Source organism: Anser cygnoides, chromosome 10 (genome assembly GCF_040182565.1).
Source record: "Anser cygnoides isolate HZ-2024a breed goose chromosome 10, Taihu_goose_T2T_genome, whole genome shotgun sequence".
In the NCBI taxonomy this organism is placed as follows: domain Eukaryota; kingdom Metazoa; phylum Chordata; class Aves; order Anseriformes; family Anatidae; genus Anser; species Anser cygnoides.
The window spans coordinates 1,925,949-1,952,800 of NC_089882.1; the positions used below are offsets into that span (position 1 = coordinate 1,925,949).

General features: G+C 39.9%; 1 protein-coding gene across 3 annotated transcripts; it reads left to right on the forward strand.

Moving 5' to 3' along the window:
• The first annotated feature begins 1,947 nt into the window (after positions 1–1,947).
• On the forward strand, positions 1,948–26,031 carry TKT (transketolase). 3 transcript variants are annotated; one of them, XM_048047489.2, is made up of 14 exons: positions 1,952–2,220; positions 7,301–7,418; positions 9,001–9,114; positions 9,772–9,869; positions 11,508–11,699; positions 12,488–12,606; positions 14,125–14,318; positions 14,981–15,145; positions 16,386–16,542; positions 19,785–19,915; positions 21,172–21,255; positions 21,431–21,524; positions 23,200–23,322; positions 25,729–26,031. In XM_048047489.2, exons 1-14 carry the CDS (start codon positions 2,114–2,116, stop codon positions 25,914–25,916), a joined length of 1,884 nt encoding a protein of 627 aa, XP_047903446.1. In that variant the 5' UTR covers positions 1,952–2,113; the 3' UTR covers positions 25,917–26,031. The 3 variants fall into 3 exon arrangements, with proteins under 3 accessions (XP_047903447.1, XP_066859296.1, XP_047903446.1); XM_048047490.2 differs by lacking the exon at positions 21,172–21,255 and having other exon boundaries at positions 1,948–2,220; XM_067003195.1 differs by lacking the exon at positions 9,001–9,114 and having other exon boundaries at positions 1,951–2,220.
• The last annotated feature ends 821 nt before the right edge of the window (positions 26,032–26,852 follow it).

A 26,852-nucleotide genomic window follows, 5' to 3' on the forward strand; every position in this document is an offset into this window, starting at 1 on the left:
AGGAGGAGCCCTAAACCAGTAATTACTTTATAGATGCTACTGTAACTCTTTAGAGTATACATAGTCTCCCTGCTGACCTGATTTCTTTGAGCACCCCAGCTCCAGGAGTACAAACAAAGAAACAAAAAAGCCTACTGTTGAACCAAAGCAGATTTCAGCAGAACTATTGGGTGTGTGTGTTTGTGTGTGAAATTGCTGTTAAGAATGCCATATATGGTGGATGCAATCAACAGTCAGTCCTTTTTCTGTGCCTCCTCAGTTAGGATTTCCTATGCAACAGAGATTAGCTATCAAGTATTGCTTCACTTCCAGGTTGCAGTTCAGACATAGCATGTTACAGGATAAATGACATGTTTTTCTGTAACTTGAGACACTAGCAGATCTGCACAGTGATCCTTGAATTGAATTAACAAATTAAGTTTTTGGCACTTTGCTCTAATGGGCCATTGCTCTGCTCTGGGAAGCTCTTGACAATGTAGACCATGTTTTTAGAGTTCCTAAACGTAAATTAATGTCTATGTGATTCTCATCAGGCACTTCAACATCCCAGTTTTATTGTCCATAACACTTATAAGCGTCATACTAAAATGAAAAGATTTGAGTAACTGCTTTTGCAAGAAGAAAATAAAGTAGGTGACTTATCTAATTATTTTAAAGTAGAATATAGATTGGAGCACAGAAAATGGCAGTTGCAGCAAACAGCCTTTACACAGTGCTCTCTAAAATGAACTCTGCACTTTGCTACTGTCGGGTTTGGTTGTTTGACTCCATTTTTTTCCTTCTTCCTGGCACATAGCCGATTTCTAGTTTAGTATTTCTTCTGAGTATTTTTTTTAACTAAAAATATTTTCGAAAAGACAACTGATAGAATAGGTTAAGAAAACAGTTAAGCTAGCAGAGTCCAGCCTGCTTTTATTTGTAACAATAAACGGAATAGTTTGTGGAAGAAAGTGTAACCTTACCGTGGTAAGAGTTTCACATGTTACTTATTAGCTGGGATTTGCCAAGTGAGCATGGCTACTTTATAAATTACAGGTGGTTTCCCTTATTGCTGAAACCCAGATTCTTCAGAGAGCTGAAGATGAAGGTTCAGTTTTCTTAAATGGTACACATAAGTAATGCCTTCAGAAGGGAGATAACAGTAGCACTAATATTCACTATGAGTAACTGTTTATATTTAAAAAATATATCACTTTTTTTAAACAATGTAATAAAGCTTCCAAGACAAGCTATGAGTGGACACAACACTGAAATGCATGGAGAGCGCAGTGCACTAATACCAGCCATCATGAGCAAGACATGAAGGTTTTGATTATTTGTGTTTTCTGTGGGTTTAATTTATATATATATATATTTTTTAAGATTGTGACTTCGAGTACTACTGGAGTTTTCCAGAACAAACATTACATTTTTAGTGTGCCTAGTTAAGTTTGTAGCTTTAATGACTTTAACATCCTACTGTTCAGAATTGCTAAAGAAGATGTATTTTCCGATTGAGGACTGATGAAGTCAGTCTGTTAAGCTAAACTCTCTGTACTTGTTAAATGAGGAGAGCTAGGAGAGCTCTGCTTTTTGAACGTGCGTGACTGAAATGTTGATTCTTTCTCGAAAGCAAAGGGCACACAGCAATTCCGCCACAGCTGCAAACGACTACACGTGATGCAGTGACATTCTTTAACCGGCAAGGACAGGCTCGAGGTGGAAACCCACAGAAATAGCTTCACCTGACGGGGTTTGAACGATGGAAGAGTGTGAGTTGGAGACCCCCTTCTGCTCCGAGCGGCTGTGAGAGGCCGCGGGGCTCCGGCCGCACCTCAGGCGGGGCAGCGAAATGGCGCCCGGGGCACCTGCGCGCTGCCCCTGGAGCCGCCTCCTATCGGCAGGGGGAGCCGGCGGGCTCCGAGGCCGGACCGGGCCCGCCTCTCCGGTGGGGGCCGAGCCTCCCTCGCTCCCTCCTGCCCTCCGTCCGTCCCTCCCTCGCCTGCTCTTTCTCTCCGCCCTCCCTTCCGAGGCGCGCTGCTCGCGGTCCTCACCGAGCGCCGCCGCCCCTCCCGGCCCTGGGTGCTGCCGCCACACGACCCCCGCTGCTGCCGCCGATTGCTGCTTGGCCCCCATGGAGGACTACCACAAGCCCGACCAGCAGACGCTGCAGGCCCTGAAGGACACGGCCAACCGGCTCCGCATCAGCTCCATCAAGGCCACGACCGCGGCCGGTTCGGGGTGAGTGGGGCGGGTGGGCTGAGCCCCGAGAGGGGCTGCTGAGGGGGGGCTGCTGGGGGCTCTTCCTTTCTCGCTCTGTTTTCTGCACAACACTGAGCGGAGGGAGACGGAGCACCCCGCAGCGGGGACGGGCAGCCTCTACACAGCGCAGCCGCGGCCAGATGTCCCGTGTGTCCCGCAGCCCGCGTGGCCGTGCCGGCGGGGGCTCCGCGGGATGCTCCGTCAGGAAATGGCGGCGGCGGGCGAGGCGCGGAGCGGCCCCGGCCCGGCCCCGCCCCGGGCGGCGGCGCTGTGGCCGTGCCGAGCCGGTGCAGGACTGAGCACCAAAGAATTCCTGCCCCAGGCGCAAACAGTTTCTTTTTCATTTCGTGCCCGTCAGTTGGAAGTAATTCTCCACAGAATTTCAAGTGAGCCCGAGTGGGATTATCTGTGAAATGCCCGCGGTCTCCAACGGGCGGTTTATTCAGGCCTCTGGACAGGATTTAGCCGAGTCTCTGATGTGTGCAGATTCCAGGGTTATCCTTCCTTTGATCGTGCTTTACCTATGGAAAAAAAATCTCTGCAGACAATCCACTTTGACTCATGTAAAATTAAATCCATTTTTTCTGCTTGAATAATGCATTTGAGTGGTTCCACGTAGAATGCGGGCCTTTTATATCCCAGCTTGTGGCAATTTCCTCCGTTTAGATGTCTTTGAAACTGGCTGTAGTGTGTGGTTTTTTTTTTTCCTTTTTTTTCGTATAGCTGAAGGAATCCTTTGGACGCTGAGGTTTCTGTGGAGAAAGGTGGCCTGGGAAACATTTTCAAGCTTTCTCTTTGAATTGCCTTACACTTACCGCTCTGTGTCCGGCATGGGCTGCCTCACGTGGCTCTTTCTCAAAGCATACAGAAACTGAACTTTACTTATTCCTTTTCCATGCAGCAAGTGACAATACTGCTTTGGTTCTCTGTGTAAAATAGGGTGTTGGGGCACGAGGAGCCTCTCAGCCAGCCGTAGGAGTGGGTTTTTACCAAGCAATAAAAACTTGGTTGGTCCAGCCTGGAGAGAGAAGCGCAGGACACTCAACAATTGCTCTTTGATTCTTGATTTGATTCAAAACTCCAATGTATAGCAGATATTATACAAGCCTATGTGAAATTACTGGTAAGAAAAATTGTGATACATCTGATTAGTACAGTTGAGGCTTCAATCTTGCGGTTCTACTACGTATTGTACGCAGGCCACAGATGTGTGTGTTACTGGTTCTCTTATCTACAGGTAAAATTATCTCCGTGTAGTCTGATGTGAAAATAAAGAATTAGGATCTTGCCACACCATTTGCTTTTCTTCTGTGGTTCACAAAATTGAGAAATCTGGTATTAGCGTCATTTTCCCAGTACTGATGAAGAAATGGTAAAAATAGCTTTGCTTGAGCTATTTATTCCTGTGTACTACAATACTGAGTACCCCTTGCACAGGGACATTTCATTAATCACTACAGCTTATTCTAGCTCTACTTAGAGTTGTGTAGAGTCTGAAATTATTACACACCCTGATAATGAGCAAGTTACAAAAGATGGGCTCTGGAGGGAAGATAATGTTGTCAAGTTATATGTTTTATTAATAAATGTAAGATTTGCTTACCAAGATGGTGTTGTATCATGCCTAAAAGGAAAAGAACTTCAGAATCTGTTGGAGCATTAGGCAAATGACGTACATTTCTAAAGCAATTAAGCATTATGAATGTGTTTTCCAAAAACCTGAATGAGACAGTGAGCTTTGTTTAAAGTGCTAGCATAGTGTAAGAATGTAGACAGAGAAGTTTGAATGCAGGTTACGTTTAAATAGAGGCTTACTCTTAAAAAGAAAAGGAAAAAAAAGCCGTGTCATGCTTGCATTGACTTTTTCAAGGAAGCTAGTATTTGTTAAAGGTGTAGTTTGTAAAAGTGACAGAAATACTTGCAATAGAAACACTTCAAATGAAAGAGAACCTGCTGACTTCTGTCACGGAAGTAATTTCTGTAAACTGTGACTTGTGTTGCAGGAAAAGTGGTTCAGTGGTTGGTAAGACAAGCCAGTTCTTGCAGTCTTTACTTGTGTTTTATTAAAGAAAGTATAGCCTTTATCTGAACAAGGGCTAAGATACTAGGGAATCTGGTCCTTAAGATGCTCAAATATGTAATTTAGCTATGATGAGTCCCTTATTAGCTGTAGTGGAAAAATTCAGTAAACTGGAAACAAGTGCCTAAAATGCCTTAGGTGGGGAAAAAACTTGATTAATTTAATTGTAAAGATTGAACATACTTGCTTTTGGGTGTGGCTGAGCTTCCCTTTTAGATAAGCAGTGCGGACATTTTGATCAAAACTGGTAGAGTCCCTTTTGTAGCTAATGATAAACTTCTGTAGTTTTGAAACAGTGTCTGCTTCCTAGAATTAGATAGCTAAATTCTTGAAAGTGGAAGCTGCCAGAGTTTCTTAAGAAGCAGTTAAATTTCATAACATGTGGTTTGATCACTTGTTGCAGATTTTCTTGCATATTTTATCTGTGTCATTTACTCAATATTCCGTTTTAACATTCTACTACAGTTCTCCTCAGATGAAATGACTAGGCATGTGTATGTGGAGGTAATATAAATTGATGTTAAGTGAAAAAAGTTCTATCCTGTAATTATTTTACTCTTTATTTCTGTGGATCCAAAATTTCAGGGTTCTAGTGTGTTTTTTTTTTTTTGGTTTGGTTTCCTATAGAAGGGCTGTATTTCAAATTTAAGGAAGTTACATGGTAGAATCTATCGGGCAGAGAAATGTATTCATCAGACCATTGCCACAAAGTTCTAGGTTGTTGGTTAGTTGAGAATACATGTGAAAGATGGTGTGAGAATAGTGGTGATGAGTTGCTGTATTTTTTTCCCCAGTATGAGTATGACAAATACACTTTTTTAGGCTTAACAAGGATTTTTTTTAACAGGATTTGTTAGGAAAGTATGAATTAAAATTGGAGCAGTTGATCTAATTAGGATGGCTATATTTAGCAAAATTACATAGCTGGTTTTAGAGCAATTCATGGTTTCTGTTATGTCATTAAATTTTAGGTAACTTCTGTTAGTAGGAATTCATTTAATTAACTATTAGTTTAAACAATTTTTTTTTTTAATTTTCAGATCATTTATTAAATTTTCTACTTTTTTTTTCCACATGCTACCATTTTAGGTTGTTTAAAACTTTTTTTACCAAGACCAGGAGTTCATAGAAGTATGGTTAAGTATAAAGTTAATAAAATTCAAGGAATGAAGGCTTTAAACAAGCATGTAAGGCTTATTGATTAACTCAAATACATAAATATTTACTAATATGTTTGAACCATGGTTTAAAGCTAATTCTTGTGGTTCCTTGTGTGTGAGTACTTACTAAGGGATGGACACTAACCATAATTCATATTTTGCTAGTGTTTTGCATGTTTTTATTCTCTTATTATAGCACTGTTGGGGATGTTGGGAGGGAAGGTTTATTATGACCAGCAGAGAATATTGTCATTAAAGCTCTAGTGAAAGTGTTGTCTAATCCTAACATGCATGGTAAATGTACATGTGTAAAGAAAAATGAAGTGTGACTCTTTCATAGTAAAATTGTCCTGTATTACAAAAAGGGTCTAATATTTTAAAGAGTATCACGTTAAAGATGAAAAATAAATGTTGGCAGAAGAGAAAGTGGGGTGAGAGTGTTTTGGTCTCAAAGCTGGTGTTGGTTTCTGGAGCCATAACTCTCCTACTGTTCATCACTTACTTTCCTGTACTTTAGAATGATCCTGTTTACACCAGTAAAATCTGAAAAAAAAAATGCTACTTTCACTTTAAATAAAGATTAAAAAACAAACAAAAAAACAACTCTCTGTGTTGCTTTAGAGTTCTGTCCAAAGTAAGTGAAAACCCAAGGCTGATATACTGAATAGGTCAAGTAGGGACCATCCCTTCAAGGTCAAAAAGAATCACAGCAATCATTATTTAACTTACAGTAATGTAGATTAAATAAAAATATTTGTATGCCCTTCTGATAAACTTAAATGAAATATATACGTTGTGTTGGAATAACTCAGTATTTGCCACATGGAAAAAACTCATCATATAATTTTATATTTATTTGTTTGCTGCTGTATGGCATATCTGCTTCTGAAGGGGGCCAGTGTATTTCAGAGGCAAGCTACAGTTGAAGTATTCATTTGTGTTGCTGCTGAAAACTGTTGCAGAAATTGTCCCAGATTCTTCAGTAGAAGAGAGACTGTCCAGCTGTTTCTAAATCGTTGTTGAACCAATTATTTTGATATTTTCAAACTTATCTAGATGTAAATTTGGAAAACGTTGGTCCTTCTTTTAGCCAAAGATTAACCAAATTGGTATTTTATAATGTGTATCTGGATGTTTATTATTTTTAATAACAAGCTGGAGACAGTAAATGTCTGTGTTCACTGTCAATAGATGAAATGTGAGAACTGTATTACTTAGTGCCTTCTCTAGAAGTCAAAATTCTGGTTCAAACACTTCTAACAGTGAAATAATGAATCATTTAAAAAAAAAAAAGTTTTGTTATACAGTTCTAAATGTTCCAGAACATTCAAACCAAGTTAATCTTACGTTACCAGTTCCCGCCTGTGCAGTGAGGCCTGAACACGTCATGATGCCACGTGTTTAATTCCTTCATTCAGCGAGTGGCCAAAGTACCTCTGCTTCAGGGTGAATTCCTGCCTTAGACAAGTCAGCAGGGTATGATTTGGGGCACGGGGTGTGTGCTACTTCCCATGCTCCCCGGTCACTGATTAGGGTACTGTCTTCTGGCATGAAGAATGGAGAGCTCTAAAAGACGTCCTTGGTCCGTCACTGGCGTCTATCTTTAACATCCACTTTAACTAGATAACAAGGCTCCTTCGTCTTAAAGTGCAATTGATTGGCATTGGGGTAATGGTAGGTGGGATGGGTTATCACAAATGCTTTAGGCTGTATGTTTTAATGCTGAGGGGTAGAGGACTGGTAAAGCGGTGTTTTAAAGATGTGATCCTAAGAAAACAATAACGAGAAGTGGTAATCTTGGGTCTGTCTTGACTTGTAGCCACCCTACATCATGTTGCAGTGCAGCAGAGATTATGTCTGTGCTGTTTTTCCATACCATGAAGTACAAAGTGCAAGATCCCAGAAATGCCAGCAACGACCGTTTTGTTCTCTCAAAGGTAAAATCCTAACTGTTATGCTATATGGTTGCTAGTAAAGAGCTGTCTGTAAATCACATGGATCTGTCTTCCATGACTTGCACTTACTTATGCTTGCATCCACTGAGAAGCATTGCAAATGTTTGAGAGCTTGGAATGTGTTTACTACGGAAATATAAAAGTTGATAGAGTTAAGTTGTAGCATAACTCAAAAATCATTAAGAAGTATCTCTGTACTGTGTGTTGGTTTGCCTGAATTTCACTATGTTAAGTTGTTCTGATATTAAATAATAAATGCTATCATGTTGTCTATAAAACCTATTGGGAAATTCAAGTCTGCTTTATCTTGGCATAGCTAATTTTCTCAGTGGTAAGTCACAGTTAGCTTTTGTGCTCCACTTGTTAAATGCAGCCATACCGTTATTAGTGCACTAATTGTCACACGTGTCACAGCGTGCACTAATTACTGTCAGCTCTTCAGGGAGTGTTGTAGGAAGTAGCTATGGTGGGTTAGTGAGTCGCTTGCATTCCTGCTCTGCCAATATGGTGTTAAAGTGAGTAGTACTTCTGAAGCCACTCTAGTTCAGAGAACACATAAAAGCACAACCCTGACTGCCCCTGTGTATTTCTTGTTGACTTTTGCTTTGTGCCCTTGTGCATCACGGGGACATTTTGGTCGTGTGCCTTAAGGGCAGCTGAGGGGCCTTCAGGAAAGCTCCCAGTGGTGTACAGAGCAGCTGATGAAGTTCTCTCCTCAGTCAGAGCCCCTCAGATGGTGGCTTGCAGTAATACTGCATAGCTGATGGTGTCTATCTGTTGTGTTGGTTATAACTGTTGCCACTTCTGACTGCCTTTCCAAATGAAGTAACTGGGTGAGAAGCCCATAGCTAGTGCTGAGGAGCTAAAATAGTAAGACAGGATAGCTTAATATCTGTTTTACCCCCTCAGATTAAGCAGGGTTTCTGCCTAGAGTTGCTAAATGGCTTCAAAGCTGTGCATGCTTCTGCTGACTCCTAATGGCTCTGTGGTGAAACGTGGCTGCTACGTTGTAGTTGTCCAGATGGATCTAGCCACAGGGATCTGATTGTATAAAGCTTCAAATTTTGCTGATTGGCACACCCTGCATCTTGCCTTGCACACTCGGGTACTGTGGAAGTTTTAGTGGAATAACACTTTCTCAGCCATCTGCTTACTGACTGAATGACCAGCGCTCTGTTCTTGAAAGTGCTACCTAAGCAAATTGAATCAATCAAGGTGTTTCATTTTGATATGAAAACTGATTTTTGCAATTGGACCCACATGACTGAGAGACTTACTTATTCTTCAAAGTTAATTTTCTAGAGTATTTCCTAAATGGCCCTTGAGTGCAGCATTCTCTGTACCTTAACTGCAGTCAGATGTCTGGGCTACTTTAAGCATGGGCACTGAGCACATGGTAGCAAGCATCAGAGTGTATGTTCTATCGTAAAAATGGTTTAGAATTTGATCCCATTTTGGTGGACCCAAGAAGCTGATTATAGACCTTTTTCTGCTTTGTAGACATTTATCTTGTTTATAGGATATTGTGAAGCTTGTTTTGCTTAAAATTGGTGTTTCTCTCTAGGGTCATGCAGCACCAATTTTATATTCTGTTTGGGCAGAGGCCGGCTTTCTACAAGAAACAGATTTACTGAACTTGAGGAAAATTGATTCTGTCTTAGAAGGACACCCAGTACCAGTGAGTGCTTGTAACCTTTGATACAACATGGTGTTTTCTGTAAAATAAATAAATAATAATAAATAAATAAATATATATATATATATTGCTGCAACTCTTGGTTGCCAGCTACAGTGCAGGAAAGATAAAGATTTCCATGCAGGTTTATGATGATATTTGTGGCTTCACAATTGAATCAGGGTCTGGGTTCAAACGAGTGTGCAAAAATAACCTTTAGCATTCTAATAAACTTCTTCTGCAGTCCTGTATGACAATATCTTCTGTTTAAAAAGGGTTGTATAAAATATGGCTCTTCTTGCTCTATAAGAAGTTTTGAGGTATTTTAAGGGTTTATATCCAATTTGGTTGACTTTCCATTTCCAATCAATTCTTTCAATTAATTTTTTTATTCAAAATTATCAGTTTTTAACTGTTGCCATCCCAGGCACAGTTTAGAAATCCCTGAGCTATAGGCAACACTCCCTCTCAGAGAAACTAGTTAGCCTGTGACACTGACCATTGAAGTACATGGATAGCTGGGAGAGGGGAAGAGGGTGAGGTATGGAGGGACTTGCGCTATATTGTCATGGCTCAGATGCTGAATTTTGGTGTATGTTGAACCATCTCCTGCTTTTCTGTTTCTCGACTGTAAAATAATCATTGTCTTTTTATTATCAGAGACAAGCGTTCACTGATGTGGCTACTGGATCCCTTGGGCAGGGTCTTGGTGCTGCATGTGGAATGGCATACACTGGCAAATTCTTTGACAGAGCCAGGTAATTCCATCTTCTTATTTCATCATTATAGGCATTCAGTGGGAATGTTTTGTGAAAAGAAATTTATATTTTTACTTTGGGGGGGAATGGGAACGGGGAATCCTTTATTCTGTTTTTCTCCTTTCCCAAGTCTTAACTGAAGTCTTAACTTAATTCAGGTTTAAAATAATAAAAATATCACCCTGATAATTATGAATCCATTGCTAGTGAAACTGGGAAAGATTTGGAGATTATCAAGAATATGCTCATTCCTTTTGTAACCTGACAGCAAGGTGATGTTCCTGCACAGAGAAGGCAGTAAGCTGCTGGAGCGGCCTCTAACTTCTGGAGAGTAACTGATAGCAATTTTGAGACTCGTATGCCTCCCCTTAGGGGGAAGAAATCAACTGGGGATGCATCTGTTCAAAGTCAGATGACAAATAATGGACAACATGAATCTGGATGAGGAACTGTTATGGTCAATAATAGCATTACTGAATCATAAAGTAAGGCTTAAAAACGTTACCTGAAAACCACTTGACTCCATAGAGGCAAAAATGATTGCTTCTGCCATTTGTTTTGTGGATAAGAAAAGTAGATGTCTAAAGGCAAATCTGTATGAGGAGGAAAGTAGCCTGATGTAGTTGATTTATTTTATGTGACAGTTCTAGCACATTCAAACCTAGGCTGCCCAGTTAATGTGCCCTACACTTCACTAGCTTGAAATCATTTGTGTGAAAGATGACTTGCTGATTTTAATTGAGTTTAGCAGATGCTACGTGTGGGGAAAAAAATTAACCAGTGGTTACTTGATGGAAGAAAAAGGCGGTGTTGCATGCAGTAATGGGAAGAAGCTTGTGTGGACAGAGTTCAGATCTAGCTAAAGGAAGGTGGGATTTGGATCAGAAGTCTGTAATAGCTAAATGTCTAGTAAAAAAAAAAAAAAACTAACAGCTATCTTGATTATTTGGTTTTTAAAATATATCTTTGAAGCCTAACATACAATTCCATTTTAATTTTAATAAATAATAGCTTTGTCATCCAGAAAGAGAGTGAGAACAGAAGAAAAACTCAGGGCTGAATGCCGTAGAGGAGATCAGGCAGTAATCCTGCTGAGTTTTGCCTAAATAAAAAGCTTCGGTGTGTACACAAGCAGTCTACAAAATAGTATCATTTGGTTTTCTGTTTCCTGAATTTGGTTATGTGACAGGTGTTAATATGTAGCTAAATTAATTCCCAATTTATAGTTTCCTGAAATGAAATTACTGGGTGACCTTCCAGGGAATATATACTAGGAATGAGGAAGCAGGCGGTTACCTTTCATGCATTGTCAGTGGCCTTGCTGAGTCACAGTGACAGTGTTTAATGGGCCAGTTCATTCAAGCCTTGTAATAGGAGGCTTAAAACCTAATTTTCTTAGAGAGAAAAGTTTGAAAAAGTATCTCTCATCTTAAACATTTTCTTGTGTGTAACAGCTCAGAAGTACTTTGATTTGTCTAAGGTTACATAAAGTTATCTGAGGTGAATCAATTGACCAATATTTGGAATAAACAAAAAACCTCTTGCCAGGAATCGTTAAGAGAGATTTTGCTTTTGGTTTAGTTCTGCTTACATGTCAAACCATGTTTGTTTGTTTTTTTCTTAAATTTCTTTTTCCAGCTATCGAGTGTATTGTCTGCTTGGAGATGGAGAGTTATCTGAAGGCTCTGTTTGGGAGGCAATGGCCTTTGCTGGGTTTTACAAGCTTGATAATCTAGTTGCTATATTTGATGTTAACCGTCTTGGACAAAGTGACCCTGCACCTCTGCAGCATCATGTTGAAATCTACCAAAAACGTTGTGAGGCCTTTGGGTATGTGATTGGAAGAAGTTCAGTATACTCTTCCATTTGAAACCACGTTTTATTTGCCTTTTTTAGAATTTTTTAAATGCACTTTCAGCTCTAAAGGAAACCAACACCAAGAAAGATGGTCTTTCATGATTGCTGATACTAGTAGTCTGTATTTGTGCAGCAGGAACATTAGAAGTGTCAGAATTGTTGTTTAGAGGAAAAATACAAGGATTGCTTACTCAGATAAATTTGTTAGAGGATCTATTTCTAACGACATTGAATACAGACATAACTATCTGTGACCACGGGTACTGTCTTAGCAACTAGATCAGAAAAATGGCATGAAAAATGTTTTTCCCAAGAGAATTCTTTGTATGGACTTTCATGTAGTTTAGAAATGTGTATTTTTATACAAATGCAAAAATCCATGACAAAAAAGTCAGATAAAATATCAACCATGCAGATTATGATGAAGCATTTTAATGGTTTTAATCAATTTTCATTGTTAGTTTTTTTTAATTGCTAGATGTGTAATTTGCTCTTGTATTTAAAAATGGGTTTTATTTTTGAAGAAGTGTAGGATAACTTAATGGATTTTGCCAGTGCGTCATTTGGCCTTATTTAAAAAAAAAAAAAAAAAGGATATTTTATGGTCGCAGCTGAATGCTAGTTCATGTTTCTGGCATATTTTGGGTCTCTTAAAAAGACACTGCATTGGAATGAAGTTAGTATTCATTATTGTTGCTAGCTACCAGAGGGAGTCATATGCTAACACCGTTTAGAAACAGTTGATCTGTTTGTGTTCTTAGCTGGCATGCTATCATTGTTGATGGACACAGTGTGGAAGAACTTTGCAAAGCCTTTGGGCAGGCCAAACATCAGCCAACAGCTATCATTGCAAAGACTTTTAAAGGCAAAGGCATATCAGGTAATAAACCATCCACTGTTTTGTGTATAATACATGTACAGAGTACTGCAATAACGATGCGATTGTTTAAAAAAATATATTGAAGTCTAACATCTCATAGATTTGAAATGGTTATCATCCTAGCACTTTTATCACTTGGTCATATTACAATGCATTCTGAAAAATCATAATTCTATTCTATTGGTTTTTCTTTTTTTTTTTAATAAAGGACATTAGATTGGCCCTTCATTAGAATCAGGCAAAGATGTGACTGAGATCTTAACATCAGCCAGCTGTGTTAATTGGGCTCTTATAGATCTCTAGTTACAGAGTAGGATTTCCTCTGCTGTCAGCTGTACTTGTATGCAGCGACTACTGTGAGACAGAGAAGAGAGTAACTTGGTCACAGAAGCTCCATGCTCCCCGCTGCAGATAACAAGTCTGCTAGTTACCAGCCAGGCAGTATAAAATGCACAGAGAACGAGGGATGTTGCATTTGCAGTTTTGATAAAACTTCATGAGACATGGTACATAAGACATCTCATCATACTGCAGGTTATTTCGTATGATCTGATGCGTAATTTTGACAGATACAGGATACAGCATTTCAAAGAAATTATTTCATAGGTTAGCAGCTCTACATTTTGGAGTTCATGGGTCCTCTGAGATCCTTTCATAGTTTTCATGTGGTATGAGACTTAAGTAAATGTGATATTCCAGTGGACAAACGTTTATGCATTTGAGCAACAGTGTGTAAAAAGTCTTTCAAACTCTTTATACTTCTTAACAGCATTAGTGCTTAAAAAATGATTTTGGCTCTTGGAGGTGAGGAGATCTATGCTAGCTACAATAAATGGACTCAATGCATGTTCAACCTGTCAGACATCACCATGATTCTGTTCAGCTACAGGGTTTAGCAGCACAGTGTGGATTCCTCTTTCTGATCAGCTAAAAATTATTAATAACAAGAGTGAATCTCTTCCATCCTTTTCATTAAGCAAGCAAGCAAAACTTGTTATTCCTAGTCACTTAGTGAAAAGCATATCAGCCAGAGAGGTGATTTTGCTGTTAGTGCTAGGTGCACAAACATAGGAGTCAGCAGAAGCTATTAAAGCTGTAAATCTGCAGGGTTTGTTTGAATTAGACAGCTTGGTTAATTGTTGTTTGAAACTTAGTTTTTATAGTACTAACTGCTACAATTTCATGTTAACTGTTCACATTGATGTAGAACTGTTCTTGCTATGTTTATGGACTGGATATTTTAGGTACCAATTTAAAAAATAGTTTCACTAGAAGACACTGAAAGTTTGTTGTCTTGAATGGTCACTAGTCTGGAATGTTTGGAATTTGACTCTGATGTGTTTGAACATGTTTTTATTAATGCAGTTGAATACTATTGTAACTGCTTACGGTAGGAATAATAAGGAAATTCTTTCTTTGGAAATGATATTAGAGCGTTGTAGTCCATTGCTCTTTTATCATGGTAAAATCTGCTACTAAAAGATTAAATATTTTTCTTATTTGTAATAAAATGTGCAGGTGTTGAAGATAAGGAAAGCTGGCATGGAAAGCCACTTCCAAAAAACATGGCTGAACAAGTAATTCTGGAAATAGATGAGAAAATCCAAAACAAGAAAAAACTTTCTCCTGCTCTCCCAGAAGAAGATGCACCTGTAGTAAATATTAGAAACATTAAGATGCCATCTCCACCAAGTTACAAAGTGGGAGAAAAGGTACTCCCTTCTTTTCTCAAAGTTTGACAGACGTCTGAAGCATAAGACTGTTTAGTGGGTGGCAAGAGGATTTGTTTCCCATGGTATCCTTTGCCATGATTTCTACTATTCAAATCTTCCCATACAGCTTTTGGTATCCTGGTAAATACCTACCTCTGTGGTGTGACACACAAATGTTCTACTTGCCAGGTATTGAAAGGATATATTAAAATAGAAAGATTCAAATCACTCTGTAAATTTGTGATCATTGTCAGTTATCCTAACTATTTTATGTGTAAATAAAATTAAAGAAGCGCTGCAAGGCTCATTGAATCTCCCTGGTTGGAAAGCGGGAGCAAAAATATTGGTTTGTTGATTTTGTAGACCTGGTTGATAGAGACCTATCCGGGTAAGGTTTTCAAAAATTTCTACCTGGATGGGTAGGGAGTTGCTGGTTTCAACACAGATACGTGTCCTCATGCTTCACTATTTTCCTTTTTTTGTTTACTCTCCCGTGCCACGCTTCTCACATGTAGTTATAATACTGTTAACACTTAAAAATAGTTTGTTTGTTTTTTTTAATTTTATGTGCATACATTCAAGGAAAGATGAGAAAAATGAGTAAACAAAAGCTTCTAAAACCAGGAATGTGTAACAGTGCTGCTATACTTTTCTTTTCCTAGTGGGCTACCCGCAAAGCTTATGGTGTTGCACTTGCAAAACTGGGCCATGCTAATGATCGAGTGATTGCTTTGGATGGAGACACAAAGAACTCTACTTTCTCAGAGCTTTTCAAGAAAGATCATCCCAGTCGCTACATTGAATGCTACATTGCTGAACAGAACATGGTAACTGGTCTCTTGTTTTCATGAAGTACTGCTATTACACAGCAGGATCTGGAACCATTTAGTCTGACTCTTCAGAAAGTGAGGTTTCAGTCTTTTCACATGTGTGTTCATGGATACTAAATTTTACTTAATGCTAATGGAAAACCTAGGCTGTGGCAGAAGCTTACAAAGGTAATACAAAAGGAGTGCTTCTAATCAGCCTGTTCTAAGTCTTCCTTTATCTTTCTTATTTTTGTGGTCACACTGTCTGCAATTCAGCAGAGAGCATGGAGATAGCAACTTGTAAATGATAGTAATATTTCCTGCAGTGTGATTTGCAGAGGGTCAATTCTGAAGAGACTTTTTAGGCTTTTTTTTCTTCACAGGAAATGGAATACCACAACACAACATGACAGTGAGCTCTATGCTAGACTGGGGTATGAAGGTGAGGACAGAGAAATAGTTAATAAAAGTTGGCCTCATGGCATTTGTACAGAAAGGACTAAAATTTGATAATTTATCTGTTGGACTGTCAGTTGCCTCTATATGGTTCTCTGAAGCAAATGAAATTAGAAACATAAATTCAGGCAGAAATGGGTTGCTGTCTTTAATGATTTATAACTCAGGAACCCGTGGACTGTCTCTTGCAGATTTTATGCTAGGGCAGTTTCATGAGTGTGAGTCAGGCATTTTGTATTTACATCAGGCTGAGAAAAATCTGGCCATGAAGGAACATGTGTAAAATAAATGCATGGGGTAACTGTAGAAATAAATGACTTAATAACCTGGTTCTACTTTCCATCCTGCTGAAGAAGGGTCCTTCTAGTAAACACCAGTTTAAGTGATATGGGTGAATCCGTTCCCCATTTAATAATGATATTTTTTTTATCTGCTGGAGGTAGTCAATACCATGTATTTTGGACTGGAAGCGTAAGTCCTTGATCCAGGAGAACAGGGAGGAGGATGGATAAGTTTTAAAACTCTGAATGGCTGCTTGTTGCAGATGAAGAAAAGAAGCTGCTGCCAGTAGGGATCAACAATACTGGGTAGCAACTAAGTCAAGGAGTAGAAACGCTGCAGAATAGATGCTGAGAGAGAGTTGCTTCTCTTTCCTTTTTGGAAAGGCCAGTGATTAGGAGCAGAACAGAAGAGAGTTTTTTAAAGTGCATTGAGGGCTTCTTGCTAAAGACCCATGGATGATCTCTTGGAAACTGTGATAAACGAGGAATTCACTGTTCCTGTACAATCTCCCTCTCTTCAGGTGAGCATTGCAGTTGGCTGTGCCACACGTGACAGAACTGTTGCTTTTGCCAGCACCTTTGCGACCTTCTTCACACGGGCATTCGACCAGATCCGTATGGCTGCCATCTCTGAGAGTAACATCAACCTCTGTGGGTCACACTGCGGTGTTTCTATCGGTAAGAGCAGCCTGGAGTTACTTGCTAGTGCTTCCCATTCGTTTAATGATGTGTCTAGTGGTCAAAGCTGAGTGCTAAAGCTTTTTTTAAAGATTCATCATTCATAAAGCTAGCAGTAGAGCCATTTTTGGGAAGTAGTAATATTTGTAATTTTATATCAAGCACAATGCTGCATTTGGAAAGAATGAGAAATTTCAAGCCTGCCTCAGCTTGTCTTTTTTTCCTCTTCTATCAGCTTGGCTTGGTAAAAGTAGGACTTCTCCCTACAAGCCTGAAGTGTAAAGTGATACAAAGGAGTTGGCTGAAAGCGAGGAACTTTGGTTCCTTTCCGTCTTCGCAGTGGACTTCCTCTGTGATGGGAATAGTCTCATGGTTACACCTCATTCCCAGTTCCTAAAACGAGAAACTAATGGTACTTGTTTTTGCACAGATAGTCTTGCCCTCGGATCTCAAAAACGCTTTACAAAAATAAATATTTTTGTTTTATTCTGCCTTTTAACATCACCAGTTTTAAATAATTGCTTTAATCTATCTAGGTATTTCTTAATACTGGAGCAGCAAATGTATTTATTTAAAAAAAAAAAAGTAAAAACATTCTAACCAAACAGAACTTAAAATGCTAATAAAACAGGAACTGTGAATCTGTTATGTAATTCAGGAAATTGGCGTTACCTTCTCTGGTCTTTGCCTTCCCGTCATAACTGCTAAATGCATGTTAGGTCATGTTAGGGTTTGCTTTTGGTTTGATGAAGGGAGGGCTTTTTTCTTTTTTTCTTTTTTTTTTTGAAATGAAACCTGTAAAGATTGCCCATGAAAATAAGACCAGACTTGCAAACCAAGAAGGAAAATGCCAATAAACATTCATGCTTGAAATATTACAAGGTATTTGTGGAGAAAAAGAAAGCGGGAGAGAGCTAATGAGGGTGGTGTTCTTTGCATACATCCATTTTGCAGCTGATTTAATGGTTTTGGCTAGCAGTATGGCTTGCACAAGGGGTGGTTTTATTGTTTTTGTTTGAAGCAAATTAGTTAGCCTGCCCTGTAATACTGGTAAAGCTATACAGATTTAAAGATGCTATTAATGTGTGTAGTCTCATCCAGAACTTCAAGCTTGACTTGCAGTGGTGTAGAGTATGCTTTAGTGGAGGAAGCTGTAAGTAGAGTATATCAGATTATGGCTTCTATATGTCATTAAGGGAGGGATTCTATTACAAGCCTCTTTTCTTTTTAAAATCAGTCCTCCCACCTCTTCACAGTCAAGTTCAATCCAGTTTAAGTCTTTTAAGCAGCAAAGGGAGTTGGTGCACAAGCCAATTAGCTTTGGTCTTCCTTCATTTAAGAAGATGAAACTGCTTTGGGTTACCTGGTTTGTCTCCTAGAACTACACTTCCAACTTTTGAATTTTCAATGTTTGAAATGTTTTGCTGGGAGCTGTGATTGGAAAGTGCACACTTAAATTTATAAAGCTGTTTGAGTTTCAAACCTGATTTTGGCCTCAACTCCAGCTTCCAAAAACCTAAAGTGTTGCAACGGAATTCTAAAAAACAATACTACAGAGAAATCTTTTAACTGTTAGAAAATTCAATTTTAAATGGAAGGGTATGAGTTAAGTGTAATTCCTATTATAACTTCAGGCCTGCATGGATTTCAGGATCCTAACTGGATCTGTGCTGAAAATTGAAGTTTCATGTATGCAGTTCTAGGGCTTTTGCTGCTTTGAAATTTGGACCCATGAAATTCATGAGAGAGAACTACCACAACGACCTTAACAAAAAAACTCATTTAGACAGCCAGCTTTACATTCTAGTCGTTTGATACTGTTTATAGTAAGTGCTCAGGTTTTGCTTAAGCTGTAAATACAGGTTTTGAGGATATAATTGAAAATTTATTCTTTTTTGAGCTGCATTACTCTCAAAATTATTAAATTGGGATTTTTGTCAAGATGCACGTGGGGCAGAACTCAACTTAGTGCTAGTTTGTGAATTACTGGTATGAACTGTGGATGCTATTATTATTGGCATTGTAATAGCAAAAGTGGAACAGACAAGCATGAGTGGAATATTCTACTTACTTTGGGTAAGGTTCTGATTCAGGTACCTGTTCATTTAGTTCTTCGTAATTTCGCTTTTTTTCTATGTATGCATTTGAATCCATATCAGTAAAGAAAAAAAACTTTGGTCAGAGTGCATTCAGATTTAGGGACTGTGATGTCAGAGACACTTTTTTTGTGACTGAACGATGAGACTTTTTTTCTGGTTCATGCATACTTTATTAGTATTATATAGTGTCAGAGTTCAGTGACTGATTTCCTTAACATCTTTGAAGCTCTTCAGAGTTTTGTGCTGCTCTTGTTAAAATTCTCTCCTCTTTCCTCATGAACTCGTCCTTCTTGAGTAACAACAGGTAGTGGGCGCATGTGGGAAGGCTTTTTGCCCTGCTTCTGCTTTGCAGGCTGTGACATGACTGGATTCAGAACTCTGCATGGTTACTTTGGAACAGTGCCATTCCCAAAGCACCCTTACATAAGGCCCTTGGGAGGGGGTTGTGGTGGTTGTTTCTTTAAGGTAACTGATGGCATCCAGCATGCTCTGGCTAACAGTCCTTGTCATAGATCTGCAATTCAAGCCATAAGATGCTTGAATAGTTCAACAACACAGGCACCTCCTCATTGCTCTTCCAAAAGACTTTCTGAAGTATTAAAATATACATACCCTTCATTTAATCTTGAAGTAAGCCTAAGAATTTGAGTGTAGTTGTAGCAAGTGGACTCTCCCTTTCTGATGGAACACATGCAGTTCTCCTTTCACGTTTCCAGCAGATGAAATCTAGAGTAACATCACCGACAATTGCAAATTTTGCTTGTAAGGCTTCGGTACGTGTAAATCTGAAGATACTTAGATATCCTGTGACCCTCTTTCTATATCTGTATCCTTCTTATTTTGGTTGTCTGCCTTTTGTGTTGTTTTATTTTGCACTTATTAATTGCACTTTATTTTCCATTTTTTCTTTATAACCCGAGTTCTCTTTCTTTTTAGTATTTCTATCTTTATTTACTGTTTAGACGGTTCCAGGTTTAAGGAGAAGATGATTCTTTTCTCAAGCAGGTAGACTTGCATGTCCTGTGTGTGCCTGATTTTATTTTTACATATACATACGTATAGTTCTGGTTTGCACTGAACCTCATATTGAGTGATTGTCAAACTGCACTTATCTTTCTGTAACCTTGGTTTAATTGTTTTTAGGTGAGGATGGGCCCTCTCAGATGGGACTGGAGGATCTGTCCATGTTCCGAGCTGTTCCCAATGCTACTGTCTTTTACCCTGGTGATGCTGTAGCCACTGAAAAAGCAGTGGAAATTGCTGCCAACACCAAGGTTTGCATCAGAGTATTTGAGCCAGAGAATAATATTTTATCTGTACTTTCTTGTTGCTGCTGGCTTTTTTTTCATTTCTCTGTCCACTTAAATTGCTTCAAAGGCTCCAGCGTGGCAGTGGGATGTTTTCTTTTTATGGAAAGCTGCAAACATTCTGCTCAGGCTAGTTCTGAATGAACAGTGTGGAATGCTGTGGGCCATATCTGGAGAGATGTAAATGATTACACAGTGATTGCAGCTTGGGTCTAAGTTGGCTCAGAAATAAGGGCAAGCATTAACTCATGTTGGTCTTTAGCAAACTTAGAAATTGTACACTCTTAGAAAGATATCGCTGGCATCAAAACTGAAGCTGGATATGGAAAGATAAATTTGTCTTGGGGATTTGATCATCAAGTGCCTATACATGAAAGCTCAGGAGTCAGGTCCTCTACTGATATCTCACACTCAACATTTTTGGAGCTGTTGAAAAGTGGTACTGACACTAGTTGACAATCTCACTGGTCATCTTTTTCTCCTTTGATAACGATGGATTGTAGTTAAACTGGGAGATGGCTGAAGAGGACTAGGACTAACAGTTCCTCTATGGCCATGGTTGGGTGTCTGATTTCTCTTATTTAATTCATCTAATTTGTCATAGTAATGCTCAAACATCATTGGTAGCACCGGGTCAGATCTCCTTGATTGGTACTTCTCTTGGCTTACATAGCAATTTACCTTGAGCAAGGAATCTGAAAAATTTCAGTCATGCTGGTACAGCTTTTAAGGGGAGAAGTGTGGAAATGTGATATGTAACAAATGTGCTGAGTGGGCTGTGGGAAAAAAAGATGAGTGGAAAAAAAGTTAAAGGATTGTAAAGCAATATGAGGGAGAGATTAGATTTGAGTAGTAGTTTGTTACTTCCTTTTGGAAGGACATCTGAACATTAACTAATGGAAAGGATATTTCCTTGCTTTCAGATGAGCATTTCTTCCTTTGCTTTAAAGCTGCTAAAGTAAAATATGCACGTGTATGGAAAAGATCTCAGATTCTAATTAACTCAAGTAGGATTCCCCATTTCCACAAGAGAACAGAAAATAAATTAAGATCTTTGAATCAGAAAGAAGACAGTAAGTTACTGGCATGTTCTAAGAAGAGGTGAGGGAAAACTGAAGGGTGAAGAACAGACAAATAGAAAAAGTCATTTTGCTGCATTTTTTTTTTCATTCAGAATGTCAGTGCCTTTCTATTTTTATAAGTCATGCTTTCTTTGGAAACAGGGCATTTGTTTCATAAGAACTAGTCGTCCTGAAAATCCTGTCATTTACAACAACAATGAGGACTTCCATATTGGACAGGCAAAGGTAAATATTGTCTAGGGAATCAGAAAATGAGAAAAAATATGCCAAGTTCTTTTCTGTAAAAGCCTCTTTCCCTCTAAAGCATTCTAAAGCCAAAGATTTGATCTCTTAATAAAATTTCCAGAAATGGTAAAAACAACAAGACTTATGAAAAATGCATGGAAACATTTTCTTGTAGGTGGTCCTGAAGAGTAAGGATGACCAAGTGACTGTGATAGGAGCAGGAGTCACGTTGCATGAGGCTCTGTCTGCAGCAGAGCAGCTGAGAAAAGGTGATCTTTTTTTTCCTTTATCATTTACTACAGCAAAGAAATCAATACTGTTCAACCTAACTGCTCACCCTTTGTACTGGTTAAATATCAACTATCAAAATGTTACAGACAGCTGGTCACCAGCTAGCTGATAAAGTGCAACGTGGTGTGTATATATATGCCAATCTTGCCTAATGGAGTAGGTTTTAGTTAGCTTAGCAGCATTAGTAGCTATGAAAGCTGCTGGACTGGTCAGATCAAAGGTCTCCTTAAAATTGCTATCCTGTCTGAATGCACTCATAGGCAGAATCTTGGAGAAGTGTATAAGAAGCAGGAGTGGTCTCTGTTGGGTGTGCTAGTGCACCAACATGATCGAATGCAAGCAGACTGGGGCCAGTTAACATGCAGCTTGCCATCTGAGCCACAGCAACAGTGTGCGCTCTCACACAGTGCTGTCAATACACAGCACACACGTGTAGATACGGTTCACTGCTAACTTGATTTTTTGAATGAACGTATCAACATTTAGCTAGAGTGGGAGGTGAAGATCCTGTGATAGTGCTCAAATACACTGACATTATCTGACAAAGAAAATAAAAATCCTTAAGTGAAATAAGAAGAGAAAGAAACCATGAAAATCCACCTGTGAGTCAGTGGCCTATGCCCAGGAAGAGATTACAAATAGTAAGAGATAATACAGTTAATGCTGCCTTTGGCTTAGGGGTAGCTTTGTATTTGTACAGGTATCGTCATGTCCTTGAACCACCAGGCTTAGGACACTTCGAAAGTTTTATTTTTAGAACTGTTATTTTGCTGCATTTTCCGTGCTTTGCAATGCACTGCTGACCATGAAATCTCTGACAATGGAGAGATACTCCCTTACTGTAGAGGCAGCATCTAATGCCTAAAATACAGTGGCTACAAAAGAGCCTTCAGTCACAAAACTGTTACTGTAGTGTAGCAGAGGGTTTCTGTGTGCTACATCAGTTCCTGGATGTTGAAGTAGCTTCTTGGAGTGGCTGCTGAACAGCTGGCCAGGCCTCAGACTTCCTTAGGTTAGTAAGAGTCAATTTAGTGATTGCTGTTGTGTGTGCAACTTCAGTGAGTAATCTGGCCTGCCTGTCAGAGCAGGACCGATGCTGATTTTTATGCTAATTCTAAAGGCGCTGTAATCAGGGCTGGGGCAGCTCAAACAAGTATACCTGTGAGGTGGGCAGCCTGCAAGGGAGAATTCAGAATGCTTACAGATTGAAGAAGCAGGAAGAAGTTGTGCCTGGCTTGACAGTAAAATTAAAGGTAAAATAAAGGTCTGGAGGAAAAAAAATGCGACAGTCTGAATAAGAAGGATTTTGTGGTGGATGGATCCTGCTCTTACATTTGGGAAGGCCAGTTCAGTTACTGCTTTGCTAACAGGCACTCATATTGACCTTGAGTTGCTTATCCAAGGCCTTTCTGTCTCTGTTTGATCTGTGGAATAGTTGGATGTTGCTATCTCACAAGGAGCATCAAGAAAGAATACATAGAAAGATGAGGGTTGGTTAGGTTCTGTCAGGTAAGCCATTAGTACAAATACCTGGGAGTTAGTGTAGGGAGCTTTCAGAATAGCTCTAGAAGATTGCAGGGGCTGCCTGTGCTGCTTTTGTTGTCTTACATAGTCCAAGGACAAGTTGCAAATAACTTAATTGTATTATTGCAGAAAAAATCTTCATCCGTGTGATTGACCCCTTCACTATAAAGCCCCTGGATAAGAAGACAATACTTGAAAATGCAAGAGCGACCAAAGGCAGAATCATCACTGTTGAGGACCATTACCATGAAGGTGAGCTGGGTCCTGGAGGTCACAGTGCACACTGCAGGCCCTGGGGGGTTTGAAGTTCACAGTCTCTCCTGATGAAAGAGAGAAGTATGAGGCCCGCTGCTGTGGTTCATTCAGTTAAAACAAGAGAGGTTTTAGCCTTTTCTCATTGCTGTATGGTGACAGGGCTGAACGCTTCCTAAGGTAATGGGTTAATCAGAATTGCGTTTATGGTTTACTTAGCTTTGTGTGTCCTTCTGTACACATGATGCAAGTGAAGTCTTGATTCCTTTGTTCCCAGTGAGAGTGTAAATTCGTGCTGCGGTGCAGTGACTGCACAGAACAGCCTCAGAATAACTTTTACAGCAGCTGTTCTGCAGGATGTTAAACTGTAAGAGAGAGACCTTTGCTATGCACATTTCTTAAGCTTTCTCTTTGTCCAATAGCTTGATTTAAACTGTTTGGTTTTTTTTTTTTGAAATCAGATGGTTTAGTCAATTTCAGCTGTCACGGGAGAAATTTCTTTCTTGCTCCTCCACCACTGTAAAAGAACAGATCAGAGCCTGTGAAGAATCACAGCATTGTGCATCCTTGCTGGAGTTGTTTTGTTCCTGCATTGCAAACCGCCTGCAGGCTAGTTCAGAATCTGTCACTGGCATATGGTAGCATTCTTAACATGAGAGCACAAACTGCACGTATGCATGCAAGGAGATGATTCCCAAATAACCTTCAGATAAAAAGCTACTTGGGAGAAGCAGAGTAGTCTCTATAAGACTCCCTCAGCTTCTGCACTGGGTTCTTATTTGCATGAGTAAAACAGTTCTTTTCTACTTCTGATGATCTCTGTGAGGATTCTGCAGGACCTTGGTTTAAGAGTTGATCATCTGCTTGGGAGCTGATCATCTGTTCAGCTGCTCTGCTGCCTCTTGCTCTCTGACATGACTTTGTGCACAGGTTTTCAGGGGTCTGCCTGTGCACACGTCCTCTGAGGGTGAGCCTGCACGCAGATAGAGAACAGCTGTTGTGAACAGCACGTCAGGCTTCCCCCTCTTGGGGGAGCTAAAGAAATTAGGGGGGAAAAAAGAACATTAGTAGATACTGAAGATATTTACTAATAGATATTAGGAGAAGGTTATCCTACTTCAAGGTGAGTGCCTCTCTTGGCAGGTCTGTGAAGTGAGCTGGTATTTCCATAAGCACTAATTATGCCATACTTCTGTTTCAGATCATAGAGGGTAATTGTGTTACTGAGCCTCATCAATTCTAGCTTATCTTTCAACTCTTAATGAATATTTTACTGCAGATTTGCAAAATGGCAAAATCCCACTGAGGTGATGAACCTGTGATTTACACTGGCACAGTTTTCTATATATGATGCAATCAAGGAAGGTCAGGTGTACACGCATCACAAGCCTGAATGCATTGCAAGCCCACATCACGCTGATCTCAGCAGCCATGGGTGTATCTGGTTGGAAGCTAAGTTTGGTTAAAGCACAGCGTGCCCATAGCTGGGACAAGCCCTGCATGTTCCTGGATACACCTTAACCGTAACGCAGCCCCAGGATGTCTCTCCTGCCAGGTTTTGGAGCACATGCTGTTGACAGCAGCCCCGTGCTTTCTTCTTCGCTAGTATTCCCGCTTCCAACATCTCTCCTGCTGTCACGCAGTTCCCTATTGCACCCTTTGTCGTTTTGACTGACAGTGGTTCAGTCTGAACTGAGCTCTAGGCAAAGGTTGTGAGTATTTATTACACAACTCAGCTGTCTAGTGGCATGTACAGGCATTATGGAAAGATGAAGCACGTAAATGTGGTTGAGCTTGGTGGGAATGAAGACTTTCAGCACATCAGGTATATTTGTAAATGCTCCCCAGTCTAAGTACATCTTAAACCTGGCCCTCAGTCGGCTGATGCTGAAGTGGTGAGGGATTCCTGACCCTATGCCCATTAGAGGTATATTTCTTACTGCCAATTGGTAAGTACTTCAGAAATGTTAGGCTGGTTGTCCTTGGAACATCTTTAAAATACATAATTGGTTTTGTTTCATAACTGGAGGACTTGGATAGATATTGTGACTGATGTTTCTCATAAGCATATGAAGTGGGGATTTAACTTGTGTAGATCTGATCATATTTAAACTTCTAAATGTCTTTAAAATTTTATTTACTTGACCATGGGCTCAAGAGAAAATGTGTTAGAGCAGGCTATTGAACTTCCTCCTCTGATTGTCTGACAGGTATCCTAGCCCCATTTCTTCTGTCTAGATCCTCTTGGTACCAGTCTGCCCTCCAAGAGAGCAATAACAGCACTGAGCTTGTAAACAGAAAGACACAAAAAAAAAAAAGTGATCTCTGATCTTCTGGTTTTGATTTAAAAGCAATGTTGCCTGTTGAAGCATACAGATCTGTGTCCTTTTTGACTTTTTTTCATAGGTGGCATTGGAGAAGCAGTGTGCGCTGCAGTAGTGGGTGAGCCTGGTATCACAGTCAACCGCCTGGCTGTATCTCATGTACCACGAAGCGGGAAGTCAGCTGAGCTCCTGAAGATGTTTGGCATTGACAAAGATGCCATTGTGCAAGCTGTTAAGGTGGCAGTGTCCAAATCGAGAAATGCGGAGTAGTTTGAAGCATCTTGTGCTGTGTTATACAAAAGCAGTGTTCAGAGAAGTACTGTAAGTTTAAGGCAGGCAAAGGTGCTTTATGTAGAGTTCTAATAAAAATACCAGCTTAAAAAAACGTTCTGTATTCCAATATGTTTTTTCCCGTGGGATTTCTCCAGTGTGGTTAAAATCTCAGTATCTTAAGCTGCTAAAAGCTTCCGGTTATTTAACAAATGGTGGGCAGCAGCCCTTTGTGTACCTGCTGCACAGCAGCAGGGTTTTCTGCTCTGCAGCTAACCTCTCCTCTGGGAGCTCTGGGGTGGGAATGGTTGTGTGTTCACTGACCGTCTAAGTGGGCTGTGCTTCAGCAGGGAAATTGAGTAGTGGGCGTAGTAGCCTATAGTGAATGAAGTAACTTTTTTCTTTTTTTTTCCTTGAATTTACTACTGAAGATTAAAATCCTGTCGAAGAGAGTTGGGCAGAAGGACATAATTCTTCCCTTGCTACCAGGAGAGTTCGCCAGCCCCTCTTCTGGATAGAAATACTATTCATTGGATGATGAAAAGTAGGAACATGTATTGCAGCAGGAAGGTGACTAGTACCTTTTCTTTGATTTCTCCTCTCTGCATTGCCCTGCAAACATTTAGAAGAGAAGAAGGAAGGACACTGAGTGCTGGATAATGGGAGCCTAGTAGAGGGAGATGTACCTGGTCCTGGGGAGCCAACAGAGGGAGGTAGAGGCCCAGCAGAGCTGTAGAATTGAGTGATGAAGTGCGGGCTCAGGAGGGACTTGCTGGACTTGAAGAGTTGTAGCTAACACCAGCACAAGCTCTTCTAAGGAGTTTGAAACTCTTCATAGAATGCGTATCATGTTTTTGAGTGTTTGGCAGTGTTGCAGCAAGGGTGATAGAGGAGACCAGAATGACAGCATCCTCTTTGGGCAAGAGGCAGAAATGC

Excerpts from the sequence above, each read along its gene's own strand:
- TKT (XM_048047489.2), top strand. The coding sequence starts at position 2,114 with ATGGAGGACTACCACAAGCCCGACCAGCAGACGCTGCAGGCCCTGAAG. Across the intron at positions 9,115-9,771 it reads TAGAAGGACACCCAGTACCA|AGACAAGCGTTCACTGATGT; the intron begins GTGAGTGCTTGT and ends TTTTATTATCAG. Across the intron at positions 16,543-19,784 it reads ACACTGCGGTGTTTCTATCG|GTGAGGATGGGCCCTCTCAG; the intron begins GTAAGAGCAGCC and ends AATTGTTTTTAG.